The 27693-nt window shown below is 37.2% G+C and overlaps 1 protein-coding gene across 1 annotated transcript in view; it reads left to right on the top strand.

The window, feature by feature from the left end:
* The window catches only part of LOC111223131 (oxysterol-binding protein-related protein 10-like), a 79781-nt gene that overhangs the window by 36534 nt on the left and 15554 nt on the right, over positions 1-27693 (top strand). The window contains exons 5-6 of the mRNA XM_022747159.1: positions 4256-4496; positions 10868-10998. Of these exons, the coding sequence (XP_022602880.1) occupies positions 4256-4496; positions 10868-10998 (372 nt within the window). The remainder of the gene's footprint in view (positions 1-4255; positions 4497-10867; positions 10999-27693) is intronic.

Raw genomic sequence — 27693 nt, 5'->3', positions numbered from 1 at the left:
TTAATTTTATCCTGTAATGTTTACATAAATCATTGTGAAAGTATGTTTTAACGTGATCCTTAGATTGTTTTGTATCTGTAACGTCCACATAGGAGTCACAACCTGAAATTTATCACATTTATTCACATTTGTACAAAGTGCGTATGCAGCTTACTCCTCACTCCTGAATTATATTAAGGGATTTGATTTGGAATATTTTAAGGTCCAGTGTAGACTTAAAATATTCCTCTTGTTACTGCAAGCGACACTTCTAATGCTGATATCTCTGTAAGCCAGTATATTGGGGCGGTCTTGTGTTGAATGTTCAGGCCATTGTCATGCTGTCACCTTCCGTCCATCTGTCCAGCCATGCATGCATCTGTCTGTCCACTGAATATGTGACGTTGGGAGTCAGACCACATAACCGTCTCTCCTCAGCCTGCTTGTCACAGCTGGCTGATGGGAACTCATCAAACGCCACAACTCGTGGTGCAGCAGCACCACCGGGCACTTACACTGCTGCGGCAGAGCTGGATCACTGGGGTTAGGCTATTTCTGGAAGCAGCACTGGTCCTGTTGGCTCCAGAGAGCTCTGTGTGTGTGTGTGTGTGTGTGTGTGTGTGTGTGTGTGTGTGTGTGTGTGTGTGTGTGTGTGTGTGTGTCTCTGTCAGCCAGCTCTCTGACTTAGCTTTGTAGCAGTCAGCTGTAATTTTATGGTGGTTTTATGTTCATGTCTACCAGTATAACCTGCTTATAAACCAAACAAAGAAAAAATGTTAATTGTATAACTACATATTACTAGCTTTCTATATTATGAGCTAATTTGTCTTGGAATATGAGGAAGGAGGACAAAAAAAAAAAAAAGAGAGAAAAGAGTGACACTTCTTGCCCGCATCAGGATCAGCTGCATTTACACTATGGAGGTGTGTGTGTGTGTGTGTACGTGTGTGTGCGTACGTGCGCCTGTGTTCTGTGTCCTTATTCAGTCAGGTATTCTGAGAGATTATACCACATTTCATAGTTGGCTTTTACTCCTCCTTACCTCATGTATGCTTGTTTTTCTCCTTTTTTGCATTAGCTGTTTCCCTCTCTTTATCTTCTCTCTTGTATTTGTGTCCCTCTTGGCTCAAGCGTGGTACTTCTCTCCACTACAGGCTTTTTTCCATGTTTGTGGAAAAATGCCATGTTTTGCTTATATCAAGATTTTTTTTTTTGCTTATATACATTTTACTGAGCACCATAAAACCAAGTAAACTGCATTATTTCTGACCATGGTATGGGTCTTTTACAGTTACTTAAGGTTGCATAGCAACACATTTGCTCAGCAACTTGTATTACCACCAGCTAAAGCCCCCTTTAGTGAACATAGACCTTGAGGCAGCTCTTATTTCTGGTATCATTAATGCAACACAGATGCTGTTCTAATTCTTCTGTGTCTCTATTTTTCAGCCTACATTTTCATGTTGTATGATACCTGCTCTACATAAAAGTCAGTGACATTGAGAGTTCTGCATCTTTGTTACCATTATATCATAACCTCAATATCAATATGTGAGTGTAAGTACTAGTAGTGCCGCACCCAAAATGTATCTGTTTATTATGAAACTCATCATTTAGACTTAACATGTGGTTGTGGAAAGTTATTAGTCTCTTCACAAAAACCATGAAACTGGTCAGCTTGGATCCACAGCAGATAAAGTACTACAAATCAGAGCTCGGCCAACAAAAAATGTACGATAGGGACCTGTACCAAGGCTCGGCTTGGCTCAGCTGGCTCGTTGCATCAGCCGGTATTAGCTAATCACAGATTATCATTATCTCTGTTATATGTCAGCTGATAACAAGAGGTTGCAGTACAGACATGTCAAAGATAAGATGACATAGTTTAGTTTACACTAGAGAACACTGGCATCTTGACTGGAAAGTATCCTGCTCAGCAGCCCAGTCACAAATCTCCAAATTTGTCTTAAAAAGAAAAAAAAAAAAGATAGATAATAGATAATAATATATCCAGTTTTGGTCACACTATACTGTGACTTATTAGTGATCATTTTTCATGGTGAGAACAGTATCAAAACATCTTTTGGAAATTTCTGGAGCCTCATCAGCCGTCCATCCATATTGTCAGTATTTAAAAGTCAAATTTACTACAAAATGGCTTCAATAAATAGCTTTTCTAACTCCCTCAGTCTTATGGTTGTGTGCATTTGTTTGCACATAAGGACACTCAACTTTTTCAGAAAAACTTGAATTTTCCAAATATACATGTGTTCTCAAGCATGCTGCAACAGATTGGTCAGATTTAATTTAACACAGGCATAGCGATTGTTGTATGTTGATGTAATGAACTTAATAAATGATCATATCCTGTATGAACTCCTACAGTGCAGTAAAATCATGTCCACTATGAGAAAGCCACATAAACACAGAAGCCAAATGAAATAGGAAGTCCTGGTTATTTGAAAGCCACTGAGAAAACGATGGGTATCAGCATGCTGAACACTAAGACTCTTCAACAAGCATTGGAAACAATTTTGAGCTCCATCTGCCCGAGGAATTCAACATGCGACCCCAGTAAATAGCAGAATAATTGGACAAGCTCTTTGCTTTTTTAACTAAATTCCTTTACATGAATGTCTGTGCCACATAACCCCACCACAAAAGCTCAGTGATTCCAAAATAGCTCTGTGTGCTGATGCAGGGAGACAGATGTGCTACTGAAGTGAGTGCGGAGGACGAGTGTTTGTGAGTGTATACAATATTAATGAATACAACATTTCCAGGCTGATAAACAACCCAGATTCATTAGCCCCAAGAGAAGCTTATTACCCGCTAGCGAGAAGCAACTTTGTCTTCTTCCTTTTGTGATACATTTAGACTCTGATAGGTGAGTCACACACAAATAATTCTCAGAGTAAGAAATGTTCTGTGTGTCTGTGGGAGCACGGGGGAGAACTTTTCTTGTTTGAAGAGTTTTAGCAGTTTCTTTTTTTTTTTTCTTTTTTTGGCACTGTTGTCTTAGAGCAGATGGTTGTGTGGATCAGTTGTTGCCTGTAGTCAAGACTGAAGTGATGCAATTAGAATTAATGATAAGTTGTGTCACTCTCTCACTCTCTCACTCTGTCACGACGACACCAGTAGAGACATCTGAGAAGGTTGAAGATTGTATGAAATGTTAAATTTATAACTGCATGTGTCACGCAGGTATCCACATTACTGGTTATGTTAGTGGACATTGTCCATCCATTCAACCTCTAAATTCTGCGATCTTTGAATATTAGTTTAATGTGACAAAGATATTGCATGCCATTTTCCCCAAATATGAATAAAAATGTAACATTTAGAGATTCCCCTTGATGACCAATTAGTAACTTTAAAAGTCCAGTAATTAAAACTATTCCTTGTTTCCTCCTCATTGTTTCAACAAGCTAAGAAAAAAATCTTTTTTAAGGACTTGACACATTTTATCACAATGTAACACCAGCCTAACGACTAATTATGTCTGCATTTCATGAATATACTGTAAAAAGGACATTAAAGAGTACGGATGGTTTTATTTTAGATTTTAGTTTCCAAACTAACAACACGTTAGTGTAACTCTAAATGGCTTTGTTCCTATTGAAGACATAATCCTTTAAAAACAGGTCATAGACCTAAAGTGCCAACATCTAAAAAGACCAAATAATTTCCAAAAACAGCTGGGCACTGTAGTTTTTAGCAAACTTTACTCAAACTAGAGTAAATGGTGTATTAGTAGGGGATTATTTTTTACTGTGGATTAATACACATTAGGTGTACTAGTGAATGTTTATGACGAGGGATTGACCAGCTCACATGTTTATCGCAATAAAGTGCAACTGTGGGGCTTGTTGTGTTTGAAGGTCTGTGGCACAGAGAAATAGGCCATATCATGTTGGTTTTGGTCTTGTTTTAGTGATAACAAAAGGGAATACTGACACTAGCACCAGCCTTATCCCTTAAATGCAGGGCAGAATATCAAACAATTATTTTTCCATTGAATGATTTACTGTAAGTTACTTACCGGTAGTGATATTGATTTCCTCGCTATGAGTTGTTATTAATGTTGCATTATGGTTTGAAATATTGTTTGGTAAGGCTGTTTGAGAGATGCAGTTACAGGACTCAATACCTCTGATACTGTGTGTCTGCACCCATACTGCTACCTGTGAGTAAGGTCCGTACGTTTGCATCAGTATCTCACCAAAGTAACTGTTGGCTGCATATTTTAATGCTGTTCATCACTGTTGTCCCCCAGGTGATGTCCCAGGCAGAGGGCCAACAGAAGAACCTGGTTCAGTCTATTGACTCTCTACCCACCAAAGGCCCCCTCTCCTGCCTGGACCAGGACCTGCTACTGCTCAAAGCCACGTCGGCCGCCACACTTAGCTGCCTGGGAGAGTGCCTGAACATCCTCCAACAGACCCAGAGCCACAGCCAGGCGGCACCTCAGTCCCAGGCCTCGCAGCGCAACCACGCCACCCACGGAGCCCCCTCCGGTGAGTCCGCCCTGGGCCCCATTCCAGTGCTGCTACTGGAGCCCCCGACCCCTCCATCTCCCCCATCCCCCTTGTCTTTCCAGTTCCCTCCTCCAGAGCCCAGCATCAGTGGCAAGGGCCAGCTGGGGCAGCTGGACTGTGGCTCTTGTCCCTGCCTAATGGGTACTATGAACTTCAGTGTTTGTAGTAAATGTTGTTGAATGTTACATTTGTGTTAAAGTGTTCGTTTTATTTTGTTCCGTTCACGTTTTTGTCATAGTTTGTAGTTATTAGTGTTGTTCTTGTCTTGTTGTCCATCCATTACTATGTTTCTTCAGTGTCATCAGATGCATTGAAATGCCAATAGTTCCTCAAAATGGTTGTGCCAAGTACAAGCATGAATGTGAAGTGTGTATGAACATGAATTTCTCGTCAATATTGTTTACAAAATCTTTGAAAGCATTTCAGACTGTCTCCTACATGCATGTCAGAAAAAATCAGGGTTATGTGTGACTGAGTAAACCTAAATATAATGACTAATACTTTGCACTTCTAAATCTCCTCAAAGGATTAAGTCTTTGCCAAAGGAATCCACACTGGTGCCTAAAATGTCAGACCTCTGCCATGTTTAACCCTCTCTGTGCCAGATCACGATGAATCCAATAAAGTTGTTTCGATTTAAACCATTTGAAGCCTGAGGGTGGTTCTATTGGCACAACAAGGATTAGGATTAGCGAACACTTCCTAAAGGTGGACGATAGACCCCAAATACAGGTTAAAATAATGTGAAATCCATCAAATGCTGTGAACTAATCCTGTTTTCCCACCTATAGAGGAATATTTATAATCCATTTATAGTGTCGAGGTTGCTCCAAAACAGCAGCACCATGTTTTCTCCAGGAAAGAGGAGTAGAGCTGATTTTAAAGTAATACTCCACTGAAAATCTATTGAGTACCACACACTTACTCCCTGTAGGCTTATAAGGTGTCTCTGAGAGTTAATAGCTTGCTTCTTTTGTGAAAGATGGTCATGGATTCACAGCAGTTACAATGGGTCCAACGGTCACCCATACATTAAGACAAAAAATGTGTCATTTTACCCACAGAAACATGTCAAACACCTGCAGCATAATCATCTAATCTGCTGTTGACAGAACGATGTCACCACAAGGTCCATTCAGTAGCGTTCGGGAATGGTCAATGGTAGTAAATGGCTAATAAAGCTCAAAGTGATACTACTTCACACTTTCGCCTGCTGGAAGTCGTGCATTTAACAATTTATTAGCAAAATGAGGATTGTTTGTATTATACTGAGGAAATGGATCATGCTGTAGGGGTTGTTTAGCAATGTTCTGTTTTTTTGTTCCTTTTTCATAGGGATAGTGGCAGATAGAAAAGGTGGAAATGAGTTTCCTTTACAATGTGGTGGGGTACACCCTAAAGGTGTGTTCAGACAGAAAGCAAAATGAATTTGGACCTGGACCTGGTCTGACAGCTTTGATTCAGCCCCAAACGGTCAATACAACAGCTGAACTCCAGTTCCCTCTGGTATTTCTTTACAGTTGCCTTTCGCTCTATATAAATAAAGTGTGGATGTGTCTTTCTCAGTTCATGTTGCCCCGTTCTAAGTGCGTCCACTCTCGCCTGCTCTCGCCCGCTCTCGTCTCTTGTCTTTCCTTTTACTCCGTATACATTCACACCTCGCTTTCCGTGTGAACACACCCTTAGAGACAGCTCAAACAAGCAAGGAACTCAGGATCTCCATCAGTTGGTTTGTGTGAACATCTGATTCGAATGCCTCCCAGATGCGACTCTGTGGAAATATTTCAAGCAAGTCCAACCAGGAGGAGAATCTGCAGCAGATCCAGGACATGCTGACGGGATGACATATGCCAATATTTAGCATAAGAACACCTTGGTCCCCCAGGAAGAGCTGGGGGACATAACGAGGCCACATGGGCTACCTTGCTTGACCTGCTGCCACCACGACATGAACCCAGATAAGCAGTGAAAAATCGATGGTTTGAAGCATGTTTTTGTTGTGACTTCTTGGTTCCCATTGGAATCCATTGTAACAGCTGTTAATCCAAACTAATGCAAGCTGTAATCCTCCCAAGTAGCAAGCTACAAATATTTTAGAGCCATCTTTTAAGTCCTACAGGTGCATGTTGTAAGCCAAGAAGATGTGGTCCACCACCATCTGTGACTTGGGGAAAGGCCTTTTGGGATCTGGGTTTGGGTGGGTGCTGGATCCCATCCAGAATCTGCTGGTCCTCACAGTTTGTTGGTCTTCTTTTTGCGCCAGCAGTCACCCTGCCCTGTACCTGTTCATCAGATAGGGGGTGGTGTGGAGTGGGACCACCGGGCCGCAAGTACAAATCTCTTTCCTTACGCTGCCTGGCTGATAAGTCCTGCGGGGGTCAAGCTTCTCCCCGTTTCCGGCATGTACCCCCCACACCTCAGTGAGGAGTATTTTTTAGGATCCTCGGTTTTGCCGAGTGATTGGTAGTGTGGCTCACCAGCATGGGCAGCATCCAGATTTGCTGCAGCTGATAACAGGGAGTGCTGGCTGGTCGGTTGGTTGGTTGAATGGTATTGTTACGCCGACATAGGAAAGCTTTGCCACTGCATGGGCAAGAAAACTCTTTGATAGAAAGTCGAGCATGAGGTTGGACTGAGTTTGGCTGGCACGTTTTCTCCCCCCAGGCTCCTGTTGCTACAAAACCAGAGCAGCTTGTTTGTGTCAGCTCTAGTAATGGCAAAGAGAGTTCAGGAACTTAAAGGATCTTTGTAAACTCCCACCAAAAACCTGCCAGTCACAAACCAGACAGCATATTATCAGCTGATGTCACAAAGGATCCTAGCTGCTCACTCCAGCTCTTTCTGGATTCCCCCCTTCCCTTCCCTTCCCTCTGTCACTGCCATAAAGAGCTTGAAGCCCAACTCTGTCTTTCAACCACACAAGCAGAACATTTTCCTTTAAGGGAATGAAAATCCATAAAGGAAATTTACTTTGCAAACTAGTCCCCTTGCAACTTAACAAAATGAATTTAATGCATCATGAAAATTGAGTTGAGAATTGAATAGCATGTCTTATTTTAAAAGAAAATAAAATGGACAAGAGGAACATGCAGGGTAAGAGCTGAATGTGAAAGCATCACAAAATCTGACTTGATGTCACAGCCCAGAAATGGAAGGTGAAGCCATTGGACATACCCACTGCATGAATGTTTGTCTCTCCACTGTTTGATCTGTGACAGCCTTTTGATTCACCTGCATGCCTTGATCCAATGGCCCAAACATCCCTGCTCACTGAGTGTTTCTACTTCTGGTGCTTTATTGTGACATCTCTAAGAAACTCAAATTAGATGTAACATTAATTGTGTTTGTAAACCAGCTTTTTACTTGTGGAAAAATCATTATTACAGCACAAAAACCTGAACTATTTCCTGAAATGTTTCCCTTAAAACTCTTGCTTGAAATGAAATCTCAGAAACCCATTAACCTCCAAATGTCTTGAGGATAACCTTTTCAAGAAGTACCTCAAATTCAATTTTCACTATATTTACATTTCACTCAAACCTCAATCGCTTTCGCGCAGAGCCACTCCCGGCCATGTCTCCGCTCTACAATAGTCTGGTGTCGTTGGAGGGGGGTCACTAACGCTTTTCCAGGTTTCTGTCGGTCAAATGCAGTTGACCAAAGCAGAGGCCTGGCCTGAGGGCTATTTCAGCACATTCTGTCAAGACAGACTTGCCTCGGGCTCACCAGCATGTCGACTTGTGTCAGCACAGCTTGCTTCCCACTAATGGATATCAAAGAACGGCCTCCTGGTGCATTAGACTTTTAACCCAATTTGACTGTTGGGATTGGAGACGAGAAGGGTCTCTGGTGCTGCTCCAACAGCACTTTGAAATGGGATCTGCTACCGTGATGTACAGTCGCTTCAGAAAGTATTCAGACCCCTTCACTTTTTGCACACTTAATTGTGCTGTAGATTTAATTTTGAAAGGATAAATGGACATTTTTGCCCATCAATCTACACTCAATAACCCATAATTACAAAGTGAAAACATTATTTTAGAAACCTATTAAATATCAAAAACTGAAATGTGTCTAGAACTTGATTGGCATCCACCTTGAAAATTTAACTGATTGGACATAGTTTAGAAAGGCGACACACCTGTGTACACCAGTCCCACAACTCACTCTACATCTCAGGACAAAAACAAAACCATGAAGTCCATGTAAACCTACACAATAAAACTTGTCTATAAAACTGTCATGAGGCATAGATCAGAGAAGGGGTATAAAACCATTTGTAAAGCTTTGAGCGTTCCAAGGTGAACAGTGGCCTCAATGATTTGAAATGGAGGAAGTTGGCGCCAACAGGACTCTTCTTAGATTTTGTCGTCCGAGCAAACTGAATAACCAGACAAGAAGGGTCTTGGTGAGGAGGGTGACCAAGAACCCAACGGTCACTTTAACAGAACGTCAGATGCCCTCTGCAGAGATGTGAGAACGTGCTGGAAGGACGACCATCTCAGCAGCACTCCATCAATCAGGCCTTTATGGCTAGATGGAAGCTACTTTGAGTAAAAGGCATATGACAGCCCTTTTGGAGTTCACCGGATGGCTTTTTTAAAGTACTCAAAGAGCATGAGGAAAAAGATTCTCTCAACCGATGAGACAAAAATTAAACCCTTTGGGCACAACTCCAAGCAATTTGGAGCACGGTGGTGGCAGCATCATGTTATGGGGGTGCTTCTCAGCGGCAGGAACAGGGAGACTGGTCAGAATTAATGAGTGCAGCCAAACAGACAGGTTCTTGAAGAAATACGTGCTCCAGAGTGCCAGCAACCTGAGACTGTGTGACGGTTCATCTTTCAGCATGACGACACTGGAATGATGATGCTTTTTCAATTTGCAGAAATTTCTAAAACCATGTTTTCACTTTGTCTTTTAGGGATATTGAGCATAGATTGGTAGCAAAATCTTTACCTGCAGGTTGGTTTAAGGTTGTTTAATATTAGTTTCAGTTGCAAATCTTGTTATCTTTATACAGTTTGTGATGAGTCTGTTCATACAGGAGAAGCAAAACATTATCAGAAACACCCGACAATTTAATGGCCCTGACTTAGACATATTTGATGAAGCACAGAGTTGGAAGGCTGTCAGAGGTGGTGACTGAATTTGATGTCTGTTTTATTTAATACTGTGCAGCAAATATCCTGTGAAGAGCTTTCTTAGTCAGTGTTGCAACTATTGTTCCTCAAGTGTTTCGCATGAGTCATCATGATTCAGTAAACTTTTCCCCTTACCGCTTTATATATATTTTTTAATTTATGAGCCTGCAATTCAAGCTTAGAACACCTTATTACAAATTAGTGAAAGCTAGATGAGTGATATGATTCAAATCAATATGACAATGCAGAAGAAATACTCTTCGTATCTATATATCACAATATGGCAACTGTAGATTTCTAAAACAATATGTTCACATCCTCTCAATACAATACCAGTGAATTATTGCCCTGGTGTAATTATGCACATTTTTCTCTTGTTTTCAACTTAATACTGTATAACCTGTGACTTGTAGCTTTTGCACCTGCTTTTCGACCCTGTCTGTTGGTAGGTTGGTTGATCCACCATTTTTGGCAAGGCTAAAATATCTCAACAGCTATTGGATGGATTGCTTTGAATACTGTACAGATATTCATGGTCCCTTGAGGAAGTATCCTGCTGCTATAGACTCTTAGTCTTGTTGATGAATCGGTAACAAACTTTTGTAATGTGGTAAGAGGAAAAGTCATATCAGTTATCCCCATCTCAACACTGACTGAAAGTCATTTAAAGGTAATTTTCTTAACAGCACTGCAAACTATGTCAATCATCACCTCTGATGGTCCATCCCCTCCAGGTGAAGTAGACAGTAGAGGTTGTCGACTATCAGATTATGTATTGATTTGCCTAATAATGTAACTGTAATAACTGGAAACAACTGCAGTTGTGTCAAGGCTCATTATATGAGTGTAGATTTCTTATATTTTTGCAGAACATTTTATTGTTTATGGATAGCAAATATTAAATTTAAACAGACACATACAAGCGCACACACAATTTCCTGGTGTCTAGCCTCTGTCAATAACACGTCCCCAGTTTAATACCATTTATGAGATCTTTAATATTGACTGGGGGAAATAAATAGGATATAGAGTGTTGTGTGAGTCTCCCTAGTTCCTCTTTGATTCTGCTCACCCAAAATCAAGCACACAGTTCAACAGTACAAATATATATACCATTTAGTAGTAAATCCCAACTACCCCCCCCCCCCCCCTGTTGTTAACTTAAAGCCGGTAGTCGGCTCTGACCCTGACTTGTTATTTTTTCAGATGGTGTTCCTGTGTGGACTGTACCAAAGTCGCCCTCAGGGGAGCAGTTGAAGAACGGAGGTCTGACTCCTCTACAATCAGCCGAGCCCTCCCCGGCTCTCAGGATAAGGGGTCTGTCCCATGGTGCTGAGGTGAGAAACAGCATGTCGTATTGTCAATTATCACCTCTCCCTCAGGCTCTTCTTCCTCTCTGCTGTTGTTTTGGTGTTAGAGATCTGAGTTTTTTAGTGTGCCAGTTGTGTGACTGAGAACTGCACAATTAATCGAGGAGATACTGAAATATTGTCTAGTGCGATTTCTAACTGCATTTTTCCTGATATTGGAGAGTGTTTCTGACAAGTGACTTTACAGATCGTTGTCGAGACTGTGACTGGTTGGATGGTTGTGAACAATATCACTGTACACGTTCTCTTTGGTTGGTGTTTCTGTCCAAGGTTGCAGCTGCATGCAGTAAGGCCTAAGTGTGTAGGACATAGATTTTTGCATGTATTTGATAGTGACAGCATGGCTTCAGAACAGAAACACTGGGAAACATATGATATGACTTTAAGCTCATCAGCTGGAATGAAACTGCATTTATACGTTATAACCATTAGTTTACCAGGGTTCAACAGAGAGCATTTAATCAGACTGGGAAATTCTTTGTTTCCTATCCTTAGCCTTGTTAACAAACCACCTGATTTATTAATATTATGCATTATTCATTTAAGTACTGCTAACATTTGTCAAAGTACATTTTTAGATTGGTTTCCTGCTTCCTGCTTTTCCAGGTAGCCATTGTTCAATTTATTTCGGCACATTAGGGAATGAATTCAACAGACTTGAAACTTGCAGGCAGTCCATCACAGTGAAAACTTCACTTCCTGCAGTTTATTTATGTTTTTTTTTTAGTCAGAGTTACATTACTATAACATAATAGTGCGTTTCTTTGTGGTCCAGTAAAATCATGTATCTCCAAATATGTAAAGCTGTGGGGTTAAGTGTTACTTTATTGGTAGAAACAGTTGTACTTCTCCTACCTAAGGTCTTGAAGCAAATTTGTGATTTGTAATATTGGGCTATATAAATAAAATTGATTTAAAGCTAGTTAAACCATTTAAGAATATATCCAATTATCTGAAAAATGCATTTTTACAAAGCTTTTTCTTTCTGCTGTTCATGAAAAGTGGACATCTTGGAGGTACATGGTTTTTACTAGACGGCCCTGATTGTAGGCAGGGACCATATCCTTGTTTGTGCGTGCAATTAAAAACCTTCAAGATGTAATTTTGAGAGTCAGCTGCCATTAAAATTATGAGCTTTTGTTTTCAGGAAATTCAACCCACAGAACAAAAGATAAGTAAACATGGGCATAATTAAGTCCAGTGGCCATTTTCTTGCATTAAATAGTGGGCTGATCAGTGTAGCAAATGCTTACTGTGATGGATTAAATATCTTTTCAAGGCTCTAAAAGTCAATTTTCTTGCCGTTGTGAAGTGAATTAAAAGCAAATTGCTACTTGCAAGATAGGAAATGGAATGAAATAAATCATTCATTCATTACTAATTCTAAACCTTCGTCTGTGTGCCAGCAGACTCAGAAACAAATCTGTGGTAGTGACGATGTTAAGGCGGGGAGGCTTTCTCTCTCACTGTCTTTATTTCTCTTGCTTTCGCTGTTGTTGCCCAGCAAGGGAAGCAGTCATCGCTTCTGAAAGTTTTAACAGAGCTGCTGTCAAATAAGTGGGTCACACAGTACAGAGCTGGAACTGAGCCGATCCCAGGAGGGGGGTTTCATGAATTCCTGCCTGCTGCAGAGAGGGGCTGTCTGACTGTCTAGACCACACTTATCAGTGAGACCAGGTGACACTGACGTAGATGTACGTGAATCAGGTTGAGAGGAAGAGGGGTGGGTGAAAGTGTGAGGCTCAGAGATTGAAACATTGGTGCCTTGCTTTGCTGTCCTAAATGGAAAGCAGATGACTTAATGATCTAGTTAAAATGCTGATTATTAACTTCAAAGGACAAAATCCACCCTAAAGGAAAGATTTTGCATTTGTTTTAATCCCTCTGAAGCACTTTGCAAACTGCTACATAAATTACATTTATTACAATATTATAATAAAAGTCCTAAAGCTGTTAAAAAGCAGTTAATCTTTCCGTATCTTGCATTTTGCTTTTTGGTGGTTTATTCGGCTTCTTCCCATGAACACCTTGGAAAAATAAATGATTTGAGTTTATGTAAGAGTACTGTCAACTGCAGCTGCACTGGCTTTTGTTCTAGTAGCTGAGACACGTGCAGTTATCTAAAACAGCAGCTGTAAATATTTCAGTCTTTTTCTAGATTCATGCTTTTTGCACAAAGTCAGTTCTTTTGCTATAAACCCATAAGATGGAACACAGGGATGCCAATGACTCACCTGACATTATTATCCTGCATGTAGAAAGTAGCACATATTGTAAATACAGTGAGTCATAGTGTGTTGTCAAAGTACAAAGTACTGGCACATGTTGAGAGAAAGTTGGTTTCCAAGGAAATTATCACATTGTTGGTGATTTAAATTTTTTTTTATTCAATGGCATCTGAAGAAGTGTTTTACTACTACTACTAGTATTTTGTCTTCCTACCCTATGGGTGTAAGTCGTCACAATGAGATAGATTTACAATAAAAGTTGAAGATAACATTTTTCCTAAAGTTTTTTTGGGAAACAATTGTGAAACTGTAAAAACATACAGTTAATAAAAGCTGGAATAAGGATGAAAAAGATTTGCTACTGACACAGAAAACTGGCTCTACAGAAGTATAGACTATGTTAAGATAAATAATAATAATAATAATAATAATAAATAAAGAATAAAGCACATAACAGTTAACCCAATAGTAAATTTAAAATTATTTTGAATGTTATATTAGCAACACAATAGACAACTGGTATTATTGCTTACTTAGTTATCTCAAATTACAGTCAACAACAGTCACAAAATAGCTACAAGGAATGGAGTGTGTACAGGTAATCGTCCAATTACAAAATAGTAGATGTCGCAATTAGTGCATTTAAATGCATGCTAGAGTTTTGGTTATGATCAGATTTTTGGAGTATCCTGGTTTTATCTTGTCCTGTTTTCAGAGACTTATATAAGGTCTTATCCTGGTTTTGAGGGTTAGGCTTAGGTTAACATGGCTTTGCTACTTGGAGTAGCTACTCCAATAGAAACAGGGAAGCTGTTGTATTTAAGCACCTTGAGATTTCTGAATATTTTTCGCTGGTAAAGGACATAGAAAGAGAAATATAAAATGGGAAATAAAAATGGTGATAAATCAAGACACAAATCAAGCCGGATGATCGGATACCTGGACACTCTTATGATTGTGTGCACAGGGATATGAATAACCATAATCAGTGTCAGTTACACTGCTATTGAACTTTGTCAGCAGGAGTCGCTATAGCAACAAACCAATTGTCGGTTGCAGAACAGCTAGTATGATTATTTAATTCATCTGCGATTACTTTCTTGAGTCAAAGATTAATTTGCTCCATAAATTTTCAGAAAATTATGTAAAGACTGATTCACCTGACCAACAGTCCAAAAATCTTCTCTAACTATATCATATATGACAAAGAACAGCTCTCTATCATCACATTTGAGCAGGTGGAACAACTAAATGTTGGCTTTTTTTTTTTTCTTAAATGTGATCGAAATTAATTACCTGTTGATGGACTAGGTGATTAATCAACTCTTCTAATTACTTCAGCTCTAGCTTGGTCACACACATCCGACAAAAAGGCAGATGTTAACAATGTCAGTTAAACTGCTATGGAACTTTGCCAGCAGGGGTTGCTGTAGCAACAGAATATTCAGCTGAAAACCTGCTGCTAGTGTCAGAACAGTGATGACAGGAAAAAGGTTGTTCATTTTGCCTTTTTGTAAACACAGGTCACATTTCTGAAAGACCCCTGTCACATGAATCACAGTGATCTTTGGCTCAGTCATCCTGTTATTCAAACATAACAGAATAATGGAAACCTCAGCTATGAATAACAAGATGAAGATTAATGGGGCAGGAGTCATCTCAGCAGCATTTACTGCCACATCCGCTCATAATAGCCTCTTTGTCAAATATTAAACTTGTGTCATTTACCTGTCATAAGTCTGCATTGTTAAACAGCCTGTTAAACACTTGCGTCAGATCTTATAACAAGCATTTAAATCTAACCTCAAAACATTGTACAGGAAGCAAGTAGGGACATTTTACCCATGATGTGAGCAGTGAATTAGCTCCCTGATTTAACTCCACAAAGGATTTACTGTGGCCACAGCAGTCTAATCTAGGAGCACAGAGATTTAATCTGTCATGTTAATGATCATTTTCCATTGACATATGAGCGTAAAATGGGTATTAACGGCGTTGTGGTGTCAGCCCATTTACAGCTAATTGTCAAGCTGTTCAACATACTTCATGGTGCACAACTAAGAGCAGAAAAGGGAGGGCAGCTCATAATAGTGATTTGCCTCCTTCCAAGTTATTTCAGACAGTATTATGGCAGCTATGATTCAGGGGGCCTCAGCCCAACCAGCTGCACTGACATTCCTGCCTCTGCAGTATGTTTCTGCCAACTGAAGTATGAGCTTTTTAGGATACTGTTCTCCACCAATGGGTAATGCCAAGTCATGACTGTCATAAAAATTAGTTATAGACATTGAGGAAATTATAAAAATGACCTTGTGGGATGATTTGATAGTATTCTTACAGAGCCCCAAAAGGAACGCCGCCTGAACAATGTTTGTGTTAGCCAACAAACATTTAGCTTGTAGCTACAATGAGACCTCATATTGCACAAAATGTTGATTGAGCGTCAACAATGGAAAAAATGATTATAGGACTGTGAAAGGTGTCGTTCTTGCCAATGAAACCACAGAGATCCTCTAACTCTAGGGAGCATTTTGGAGCTTTTCAGCTCATTGTTTTGGTTTTCCAGCCCACAGATTTACTGTTTTGGTTCACTCTCACAGCTCTTATCAGCATCAATTCCAGATGCAGCAGTCAACTATTGTTAGATAAAAAGTTTTGATAAACCCACTGTACGCTACCTGCTCAGCACCAAATGCCAGACAAACACAGTCAGTTTCTAGCTGGTGAACACAGTGGAGAGTGTAGCAGCTAAAATGTATGATGTTGATCCGTGTCTGCTGAGTGTGTAAATAGCTACACTGCTAACACGTTTGCAATATCAATTTGGAAAAGTGATAATATGTTGTTTTTACAGGTTGTTTTACAGGTTGCTGATGCAGGTTTTAATCCACCATAAAACTGCACAATTATCTATCAGTTTGTAAGAAAAAAGGAAGTTAAAGGCAACTGTAGACTAATCTACAAGTGTCCACTGTAAATTACTCTGGCTGTCAATGCATAAATCATATGTGAAAATTTCTCCTGATCTGCACTTTATTCTCACATTGTTACATTTAATGTGTAGCTTTATTTTCAGACCATTAACACCTGCAGTTAGAAATTATGCATACTGTAAAAGGTTAGTTCTGCTTTCTACTAAAGCCCTTTTTTTTAAGGGTTTTAAAGTCATAACTAATTGTTTAAAAAAAAATAAAAAATTCTTTTTACTGCTCTCATCACATCTAATATTTTGAACTTTCCTCCCGCCTGTTTCTCGGCTCTGCCCTGTGGCTTGAACCAGATTTCATTAGAGCCTTCATAGATGCTCTCCTTGTTATTTAAAGAACAACAGCACAGAGAAAGAGGAGATGCAGTGCAGATTGCCAAGGCGCATTACTGCAGCTTGACACTGACGTTTATTCATCTTTTAACGAGATTCAGCACCATCATCCATTTGATTACTCCCTGTGCAGAGTGATTGAACGTTTTGACTTGGCATGAAGGAGATGGGAAGGTTGAGGAGGGAAAGCTTTTTCTCGGGTTGATTGTCTTACCTTTATTGATGAAGGTGATGTTTAGATAATGGAGTACAGCAGTTGGGATGATCATTTATCTGATGTTTATTGTTTGGCACTGTAAAGTGGGGTCTGGTGAGATGGTTATTTTGCCATCTTGTGGCAGTGAAACACAATGCAGAGAGAATTAACTGCAAAGTGCTCTGGGTCACTCAATCTGGAGGTTTCTAATCAAGACAGCCTTTAGTATGCAGCCAACAAGAAACACGAAACGTGCACTTGTATACATGTTAAATAATTAATGTTTTTAATGAAATGTTCCTGCACAGCTGCAATTTCAGTATTTGCTGCTCAGGTGTTATCATGACATCCTACCTTAAATGATGGGCAACATTTCCAGTTCCAGTAAAGCTCAAGGTCACTTCTTGATCTGATTTTCAATTTATAATCTTGGTCATTTGCCAGTTAACCATTTTCCCTGCAATCTCATGAGTAGTCTTGAGAGCAAGGAAGAAAACACATTACTCCAGAATAATAAAGGTTTGCCGTTTGAATTATGTAGCAGCACAGCGGCATTTGATATTCAGTCCTAGTATGCAGCCAACAAGAGAGTAAGCACAGGGTCGCTGCGTGACTGTGGGAAAATGGAGGAAAAGATGCTGGTGCTTGCAAAAATCAGGTGGGTTTATGCATTAGAAACAGCACCAGCATATTAGACCTGTCCTCTGTAATACTCAGGATATGAGCTGCTGCTGGGAACAGAGAGTTAATGACAAATCTTCAGTCAGTTCTGTATTAACAAGGAAAGGCAGAGTAGATGGGAGAATCTTCCTTTCTGAGTGCCTTTTGGTTGAGCGCTTTATTCCTGCTGTAAATCTGTTAAAGAAAGATTTTATTTTAATTTTTTCACCTTTTTACATCAGATCAGATAGATTTTCTTTTCCTTCATAAGCAGTAAATGTGTCAAAAATCTGTATAAAACTTCTATAGAGACAAAAGAAGCAATGGCACTAGTTGTAAGACAAGTCAATTTTATTTATAAATCCTCAAATCACAAATTTGCCTATAAGGACTTTGTGATCTTTACAGCATGTGACACCCTCCATCCCTAGATGTTTTCTGAAAAGGGAAAATTCCCTGAAAACTATCCTTTAACTGGGAAAAAATAAATAAATAAACCTCAGAAGAACAACAGAGGAGGGATACCTCTTATGGGATGAGCAGACAACAGATGCTGTATGTACAGAACAGACAGAAATAATGATCATGTGATTCCCCGCAGAAAAACAAATAATTTAGTGATTGTGTCAGAAGATGGTTTTATTTCCTCTCTCTTGTCTTTTCCTGTATTTTGAGCTTAAAACTGTTTCCCTCTCTCCTTGTCTGAGTTATTGTTTCTGTATCCCAGCAGAGGGCAGCAGAGTCCTCCGCTGTGTTTCAGTGCATTAGTCTGTTTGACTATCTGAACCAGCACCATTTATACACCAGATGAATATTTTTTGTATTTGTAGGTTTCCTGGTGTGGTCATCATGCAACATGCAAAAGAACAATGAACTGAAGTGATTGTTTGAAGTTCACCAATGAGAGTTTTAGCCTCTAAATGGTGTTAAATTGATGCAGTGACTATATAAAGGTCCTTGTCAGTTCAAGTTTCATAACAACAAATAATGATCAGTGTGTTCTCAGCTTCTCTTCAGTCTGTTCAGTGGGGAGAATATCAACCCACGAGTCTGTCTCTGCTCTTTAATCCAATCTCTATTGAACATGCGGCTTTTGTTTGGGAGACTGAATGTGGCACCTGAATGCCTGTTAGAAACCTCCTCCTTTGTCTCTCACTGCAATCCTGAAAAACACACATTTAACTCCTCACGGATTTTCAAAGTGGCAAGCATGAAACACTTATTTCTTCTAGCTTTAAGCGAAACCTTTTGTAATGTTTGTAAACCAGCGGCAGATAACCAGGTCAATACAGCGTTCCTGACTCCTGCATTGATCTGTGCCGATAAACAAAAGTAATGACATTAAAAGTGTTAATGCGAAGCCTGCTCGATCAACATTAACAGTCTCATTTAACAGTGAAGACGTTGACTATGGTGAGATTGCTGAATGAATTACATAAAGAGATTCCTTACACCTGATTATAATGTAAGCTGTGTAATGCAGCTGAAACGACATGATTTAATGTCATTGTCTCCTCTGAGTACGGCTGGTTTGGCTATTTAACAAGAAGAGTTGCATTTTAAAGTTTAGTGTTCTCATCTGCAGTGACTGAAGCTCCCTGACAAAGACATTTGATGCTCAGTGCTTCTGAGTTTTTGATCTTCTTCAGACTTCATATGAGAGAAAGAACGGTTAGTACAAAAGAGATTTCCATCACCTCAGGTGTGAAGACAGGAAATTGGAAATGGTGAGATGATTGATATTGTTTTTCCACTAAAAGGTTTCACTACCTTGTAAAAAAAAAAAAAAAAAAAATCTTTAAAGCACTTCATCTGTTCCATTTAGCAAATTCAGATTGATTTTTTTGAATATGCAAATAGTTTCAGTTCAGTTTCAAACTTTTAACTGCTGGATGCAAGATGGACTGAAAAGTCCATTCTTGGTGTATGCACACCTGAAGTTTCAAGTTTATACAACACATTTGTGTAAGTATTATAGTGGACATATGACTGGCTCCAAACTCATCGTGATGCCGCAAATCAAGCTGTACTCATGTCTTAAACTCAGATTCAGTGTGAGCACAGAGAAACTTTTCCTCTTCAGCGGTTAAATTTGAAAATAGCTTTCTAGTGTCAAACTCTGCAGATACGTCATTCTGCACAGTGAAGATTGAACATCAACAAGTGACGTGACAACAAGTAAAACACATCTTTGAGTCAAGGGGGGACTGATTATAAAAAACTGATGCACATTTAACCTTCGTATTGTCTTACCGTCAGCCATGCAATTTTTGTCCTCCTGGGTCAAAATTGACACGATCTGTTTGACTGTTTATAAAACATGACGTATAAAATTATTACCCAATAATTGCATTACACCGTTATACTTCACTTCAATTCACTCAAACTCATTACTGTGACTTTTACACTTTTGTTTTGAATTTCATGGTCAATAGAATTCATTTATGTAAAATTAAACTTTGTTTTTGAGTAAAAAAAAAAAAATTCTGAATGAGTTTGACTATAGTTACAATCAGAGGAACACGTTATGATGGATGATCTCAGACTGGTATAAGTTTAATCAGGATACTGTTTTGAAGCCATTTCAAATTTTTTAATGGCAGCACAAAATGACACCTGTTGTCCTCGTAGGTCATAAATGACCCGGTCTGTTTTGATTGTTTCTAATAGTGTGTTCTTGTGTGAATTGTCATTACTGTTTTGCCAAAGCTCCAGTATCTACAGCAGGAGATGTATTGTACTAGTGGTCTTTTTAGGGTTAATTTAAAAAAAAAATCATTTAGTTTAAAAAGTTGATACAGCAGGAGATTTAGCACCAGGACCTTGTTATACAGGAGCACTGCAGCTTTGGGCTCAGGGTCTCAAAATGTATGTGGTTATGTTTTAGTATCCTGGTGTGTGTGTGTGTGTGTGTGTGTGTGTGTGTGTGTGTGTGTGTGTGTGTGTGTGTGTGTGTGTGTGTGTGTGTGGCTCTGTGTGAGTGGGTGCCTCAGCAGTTTGTCTGAACTGGCAGTATTTCATATCTTCTCATTAGATGCTGCGCTGATGTAACTGCTCATTATAACTTATCCATACTTGCCTCATTTTTTGAAGACGTGGGAGAGATTTGGGAGGTCTGACTCTGGCGCAGTGTCGATCTGCTGTCTCATTCGTGGCCGTTCAATTGATGTTTTTTTTTAGCCTGTGGTTTATTTGTGGCAGTTTTGTTACTTGATGGTTCTTCTGGGTTCCCTACCCCCAGAGAAAAGACTTTCCTCACATCACTGCTTTACGGCTTTAATGTATTTAATATTTTGCATTTGCTTCACCCTGGTATATCATGATCTCTTCTTCAGCAACATTTTACTGTAACTCTGACAGTTTTTGAACATTAGTGGTACAGTTCAGGCAGAAAACCCGGAGCTAATTTAGATCTGCTGTTTTGCAGTACGGTCCCTACTGTTAATCTTTTACACAGTGCTATGTTTGTGCTGTGAAAATCTTTTCAGACATTTATGTCCTAATTTGAGTTCAAGCAGTAAATGCATTTTATCATTTAATAGCATTCAGCCAATAAAGCTGCTAATCAAGATAAAATTACAATAGATTAGTAAACAGTATAAACACTCATATATTTACATAAATTGACATATGCTTGGCGAAAAACCTCTATCTTTGAGTTGAATGCCAAATGGGACCCCAACTGGATGCCCTTAGAAGCTGTAACTCAAACGCTTTTCAGTATCTACCCCAGAAGTTGACATTCAAAACATACCTGACATTTAACAGAGGAAGTGGAGCTACAATAATACACTTAGCTGCAGCTTCAGCTGTGAACCCATCAATTTATTCAAATATCTGGCTCCTCCTTGTCGTGATTCTAATATAAAGAGATATAAACCATACAGGCAGGAAGTTCAATGAATATTTGACAGTTGGATTGGGGATTGATTTTGAAGGATGATTGATTTGTCAGTGAGCCTTTTGATATCAGGCATGAGAATAATACCAGGACCAATAAAAAAACAATGCCTGATTTTTATTCAATATGACAACACATGGAGTCTGAACAGCAAAGACTACATCAGTGGAAATACAATTTCATCTACAACTTACACAGACTTGAAATTGGCACAGATAGACTTGTTAGGTTTAATTAAGTTGACTGATTAGTTGCACGAAAGATAATTTGGCTCAACTAACCATTTATTCATAAAGTAAAATGGCTTTGATAGTAAAATACAGAGAGAATTGTCTGCCTCTTTTATTGAACCTGATTATCTTTGAGTTCAGCTTGAGCTCTCGAAACTTTCTGTCATCTTGTAAGCGAACTGGGTAATAAAGTAAAAATAATCAACAGATTAACTAATAATGAAAACATTTGCCTTAACAATCTCAACACATTTCATTCCATTCTGCCTCTTTCCTCTTATGTTCATATCAGTTTCATAATCAGAATGAAATTTTGCAGGTCCTTCTAAAGTGATAGATTTACAGTATGTAGGCTACTTTATGCTGGTATGATTTTAAGATGTGCCCACTCAATTTGATTTTAAATTTGAGCTGTAATGAAAATTAGCTCATCTTCTGCTGCTTGTGTAGACTAAATATCCAGCCTGTTCAGCTGCAAATCATATTAAAACCTGTACTGTTCAACAGAAAAGGACAATGCTTAAAGTTCATGTTTATAATCCAATTAAGTGGGAACACATCAGGAAAGATGACAAACAAATTAAAATGATCTTGTTTAAGGTGTTAGGATACAAAACATATAATTTGCACCAACAGAGCTGGTGCAAATTATATGTTTATATGTTTATTATATGTTTGCCTTCCTGTGCTGGTGACAACTAATTATTCAGGTTCATCATCTTTTTTTCCATCTTGACTACATACTAACTGAAGGAGGAGAAATCTGCTTCACTTTAACATACACACTTCAAGATAGAGCTAGAAAAAGGACATATCTGTCGGAGAATGATTCCACAGGAAAAGGTTTTCGGGCAAGGGTGTAGGTTTGCTTACTCTATGACGACTTTTTTTTATGCCTTTTAATGCTTACTATACTATGACGTTTTTATGCTTTACTAGATAGACTACGACATTTTTATGGTTTTTTATGCCTTACTGAAAAGATGATTTCTTATGACAGAAAGATGAAAAAGTGAATACACAATCAGACCGACAAGTCAACAATTCATTGGGGCTGGTTTTATTTGTGCACGAAGGACAGATCTGGTATGAGGCACACATCTGTTTCTGAGTAACAAAAGTTCAACTGCTGGTTCGGTTTTTTGCTCTCTAAAGTACGTGACAAAGTGATTGTGATATGGAGATCTTCCTGTCCGTGGGGCCTCTTAGCTGTTACTCGTCCTTCTTCAGAGCTCCTGAAATCATTCTCCATCCGTGGGGCTCCAACCATATAAGCAAACACAGACATTCATCAATCTAACCAGTACCTCCAGATGTGTCCTAAACACAGTGGTGTCCTACACATATGTACAGACAAACAACACTAAAGTCAAAGTTATATGATGCATTTAAAACAATTAGTACTTTATGCTATTCTATGTCTTACTATACTATCACATTTTTATACCTCACTATATGACTTTTATATGCCTTACTATACTATGACTTTTTTATGTCTTACTATACTATGATTTTTTTTATGCCTTACTAAACTATGACGTTCTCATGCCTTGCTATAATATGATTTTTTCACGGCTTTTTATGCCGTACTATACTATGACTTTTTATGACGTTTTCATGCCTTACTATATTATGATCTTCTATGCCTCTCTATACTATGACTTTTAATGCCTTGCTGTATTATTACATTTTTATGCCTCACTATACTATGGCATTTTTATGCCTTACTATACTATGACGTTTATATGATTTTGTATGTCTTACAATACTATGACTTTTTTATGACTTTTTATGCCTTACTATACTATATTTTTATGCCTTACTGTGACTTTTTAATGCCTTAACCTACTATGACGTTTTTTTTGTTTACTATACCATGACTCTTTATAACTTACTATACTATGATGTTTTTATGAGTTTTTATGATTTACTACACTATGACTTTTAATTACATTTTATTCCTTACTTTACTATGACTTTTCTATGTCTTTTTATGCCTTACTATACTATGACATTTATATGACTTTTTATACCTTAGTATACTATGACTTTTTTATGACTTTTCCTGCTTTACTATACTATGACTTATTGTATGACTTTTTTGCCTTACTATACTATGACTTTTTTATGGCTTACAATGCAATGATTTTTTTATGCCTTACTATACTCTGAATTTTTTATGGCTTACTATGCTATGTTTTTATGCCTTACCATACTATGACATTTTTATGACTTTTTATGCCTTACTATACTATGACATTTTTATGACTTTTTATGCCTTACTATACTATGACATTTTTATGACTTTTTATGCCTTAGTATACTATGACTTTTTTATGACTTTTCCTGCTTTACTATACTATGACTTATTATATGACTTTTTTTGCCTTACTATACTATGACTTTTTTATGCTTAACTATGCTATGAGTTTTTTATGCCTTGCTATACTATGACATTTTTATGACTTTTTATGCCTTACTATACTATGACATGTATTTTAATGGCTTACATGCAATGGATTTTTTTAATGCCTTACTATACTCGATTTTTTTTATGGCTTACTATGCTTATGTTTTTATGCCTTACTATATCTATGACATTGTTTTATGACTTTTTTGCCTACTATATCTATCGACATTTTTATGACTTTTTATGCTTACTAATCCTTATGACTTTTTATGCTAACTTACTTACTTTTATGACTCCTGCTTTACTATACTATGACTTATTTTATGACTTTTTTTTGGCCTACTATACTATGACTTTTTTATGCCTAACTATGCTATGAGTTTTTTATGCCTTGCTATACTAATGACATTTTTTATGACTTTGAGTCCATGCTTACTATACTATGACTTATTACATGACTTTTTATGCCTTAGTATACTGATGATTTTATGGCTTACTATCACTAATGACTTTTTTGACATCTTTTTGCCTTATAATACTAGACTTTGTTTATGGCTTACAATGCAATGATTTTTTTATGCTTACTAATGCTCTGATTTTTTATGGCTTTACTATGCAGTTTTTTTATTGCCTTACATACTATGACATTTTTTATGACTTTTTTATGCCTTACTATAAGCCCTATGACTTTTTTATGAGCTACAAATGCAATGATTTTTTTAATGCCTTAGCTATACCTTTGAATTTTTTATGGCTTTAACTATGCTATGTTTTGTTATGCCTATACCATACTATGACATTTTTATGACTTTTTATGCTTACTATAGCTATGACATGAATGGATTTTTTATGCGTAGTATACTATGACTTTTTTATGACTTTGTTCTGCCTTTAACTATAACTATGACTTAATTATATGACTGTTTTTGGTGCCTTACTTATACTAATGACTTTTTTATGCTTACTAATCTATGAGTTTTTTATGCCTTGCTATACTAGACATTTTTAATTACTTTTTTATGGCTTACTATGCTATGACATTTTTATGACTTTTTATGCTTACTATAAACATGATTTTTTATGGCTTAACAATGCAATGATTTTTTTATGCCTTACTATACTCTGGAATTTTTTTATGGCTTACTATGCCTATGTTTTTATGCCTTAGCTATACTATGACATTTTTATGAACTTTTTAATGCACTTACTAACTATGACATTTTTATGACTTTTTAATGCCTTATATACTATGACTTTTTATGACTTTTACCTGCCTATACTATACTATGACTTATTATATAACTTTTTTAATGCCTTATATACTAAATGATTTTTATGGCTTACTATGCCTTAGACATTTTAAAATGACTTTTTGATGCTTACTATACTAGACTTTTTTATGGCTTACAATGCAATGATTTTTTTTATGGTTCCTACTATGACTCTGAAATTTTTTATGGCTTACTATGGCTAGTGTTTTTATGCCTTACCAAACTTATGAACATTTTTTTATGACGTTTTTAATGCCTTTTAGCTATAGCTATGACATTTTTTATGACTTTTTATGGCTTAGTATAACTATGACTTTTTTATGACCTTTTCTCTGCTTTGACTATACTGGGGATGACTTATTATATCTGACTTTTTTTGCCTTACTATACTCTAATGGAACTTTTTTATGCTTAACTATGCTATGACTTTTTATGGCTTAAGCTATGCTATGACATTTTTATGACTTTGTTTTCCCTCCTCTTACTATATCTATGATTATTTTTATAAATGCTTACAATGCAATGATTTTTTTTTCTTCCTTTACTATACTCTGATTTTTTTATTGGCTTAACTATGCTAATGTTTTTAATGCCTTAACTAATACTATGACATTTTTATGACTTTTTATGCCTTACTATAACTATGACATTTTTTATGACTTTTTATGCCTTACTATCACTATGAACTTTTTTATGACTTTTCTGCTTTCAACTATACTATGACTTTATTAATATGACTTTTTTTGCCTTACTATACTAATGACTTTTTTATGCCTAACTATGCTATGAGTTTTTTTTATGCCTTGCTATACTATGACATTTTTATGACTTTTTATGCCTTACTATACTATGACAATTTTTATGACTTTTTAATGCCTTAGTATACTATGACTTTTTTATGACTTTTCCTGCTTTACTATACTATGACTTATTAATGACTTTTTTGGCCTTACTATACTATTGACTTTTTTATGCCTAACTATGGCTATGAGTTTTTTATGCCTTGCTAATACTATGACATTTTTATGACTTTTTATGGCCTTACTATACTATGACTTATTATATGAACTTTTTATGCCTTAGTATATCTATGACTTTTTATGGCTTACTATACTAATTCTTTTTATGCCTTACTATACAATGAACTTTTTTAATGCCTTACTATGCTATGACATATTTATGACTCTTTATGCCTTACTATACTATGACTTGGTTTTAATTGGCTAACAATGCAAACTGATTTTTTTATGCCTTACTATATCTCTGAATTTTTTTACCTGGCTTACTATGCTATGTTTTTATGCTTACTATAGCTATGAATTTTATGACTTTTTATGCCTTACTAATCTATGACATTTTTCTGACTTTTTATGCCTTATAGGAGGCTTATGACTTTTTTATTGGCTTTTTAAATGCCTTACTACAGACTATGACTTTATGATCTTACTATAGCATTTCTTTTCTTTTTAATTGCCTTACTAATACAATGACTTTTTAATGGCTTACGTATACTTATTTCTTTTTATGCCCGTTACTATACAAATGAACTTTTTTTATGGCTTACTATGCTTATGGATCATTTTATGACTTTTTATGCATGCGACTTAGCTATCGTATGACTTTTCATATGGCCTTATACAATGCCAATGAATTTTTTTAAATGCTTTAACTATACTCCTGAAATTTTTTATGGTTACTATGCTAATGCTTTTTATGCTTTTACTAAGAAATGGAATTTTTTATGACTTTTTTAATGCCTTACTATACCTCATGGACATCTGTTTTATGACTTTTTTTATGCCTTCGTTTAGTATACTAATGAACTGTTTTTATGACTTTCCTGCTTACTATACTATAGACTTATTATATGACTTTTTTTGGCCTTACGTACTATGACTTTTTTGGGCTTACTATGCTATGACAATATTTATGGACTTTTCTTTATTGCCTTACTAATATCTATGAATGACTTTTTTATTGGCTTAAATGCAATGATTTTTTTTATGCCTTACTATAACTTTCGTGAATTTTTTATGGCTTACTATGCTTATGGTTTTTTATGAGCCTTAGCCATACTTGATGGACATTTTTTTATGACTTTTTATAAGCCTTACTATAACTATGAACATTTTTATGAGCTTTTTAATGCTTAGTGAGACTATGTACATTTTTATGACTTATTCCTTGTCTTTACTATATACTATGACTTATTGATATGACTTTGTTTGCCTGTTACTATAACTATATGGACTTTTTTATGCCTAACTATGCTATGAGTTTTTTTATGTGCCTTGCTATACTATGCATTTTTATGACTTTTTATGCCTTACGTATACTAATGACTTATTTATATGAAATTTTTATTGCCTTATGTATAGCTAGACATTTTTATGGTTACTATGCTATGCATTTTAGTATGCACTTTTTTATGCCTTACTATACTATGA

This window comes from Seriola dumerili, unplaced genomic scaffold, assembly GCF_002260705.1.
Source record: "Seriola dumerili isolate Sdu_G_001 unplaced genomic scaffold, Sdu_1.0 BDQW01000110.1, whole genome shotgun sequence".
Classification (NCBI taxonomy): Eukaryota; Metazoa; Chordata; class Actinopteri; order Carangiformes; family Carangidae; genus Seriola; species Seriola dumerili.
Note: the sequence above shows the minus strand (reverse complement) of the source record. Positions and strands in the feature narration are given on the sequence as shown.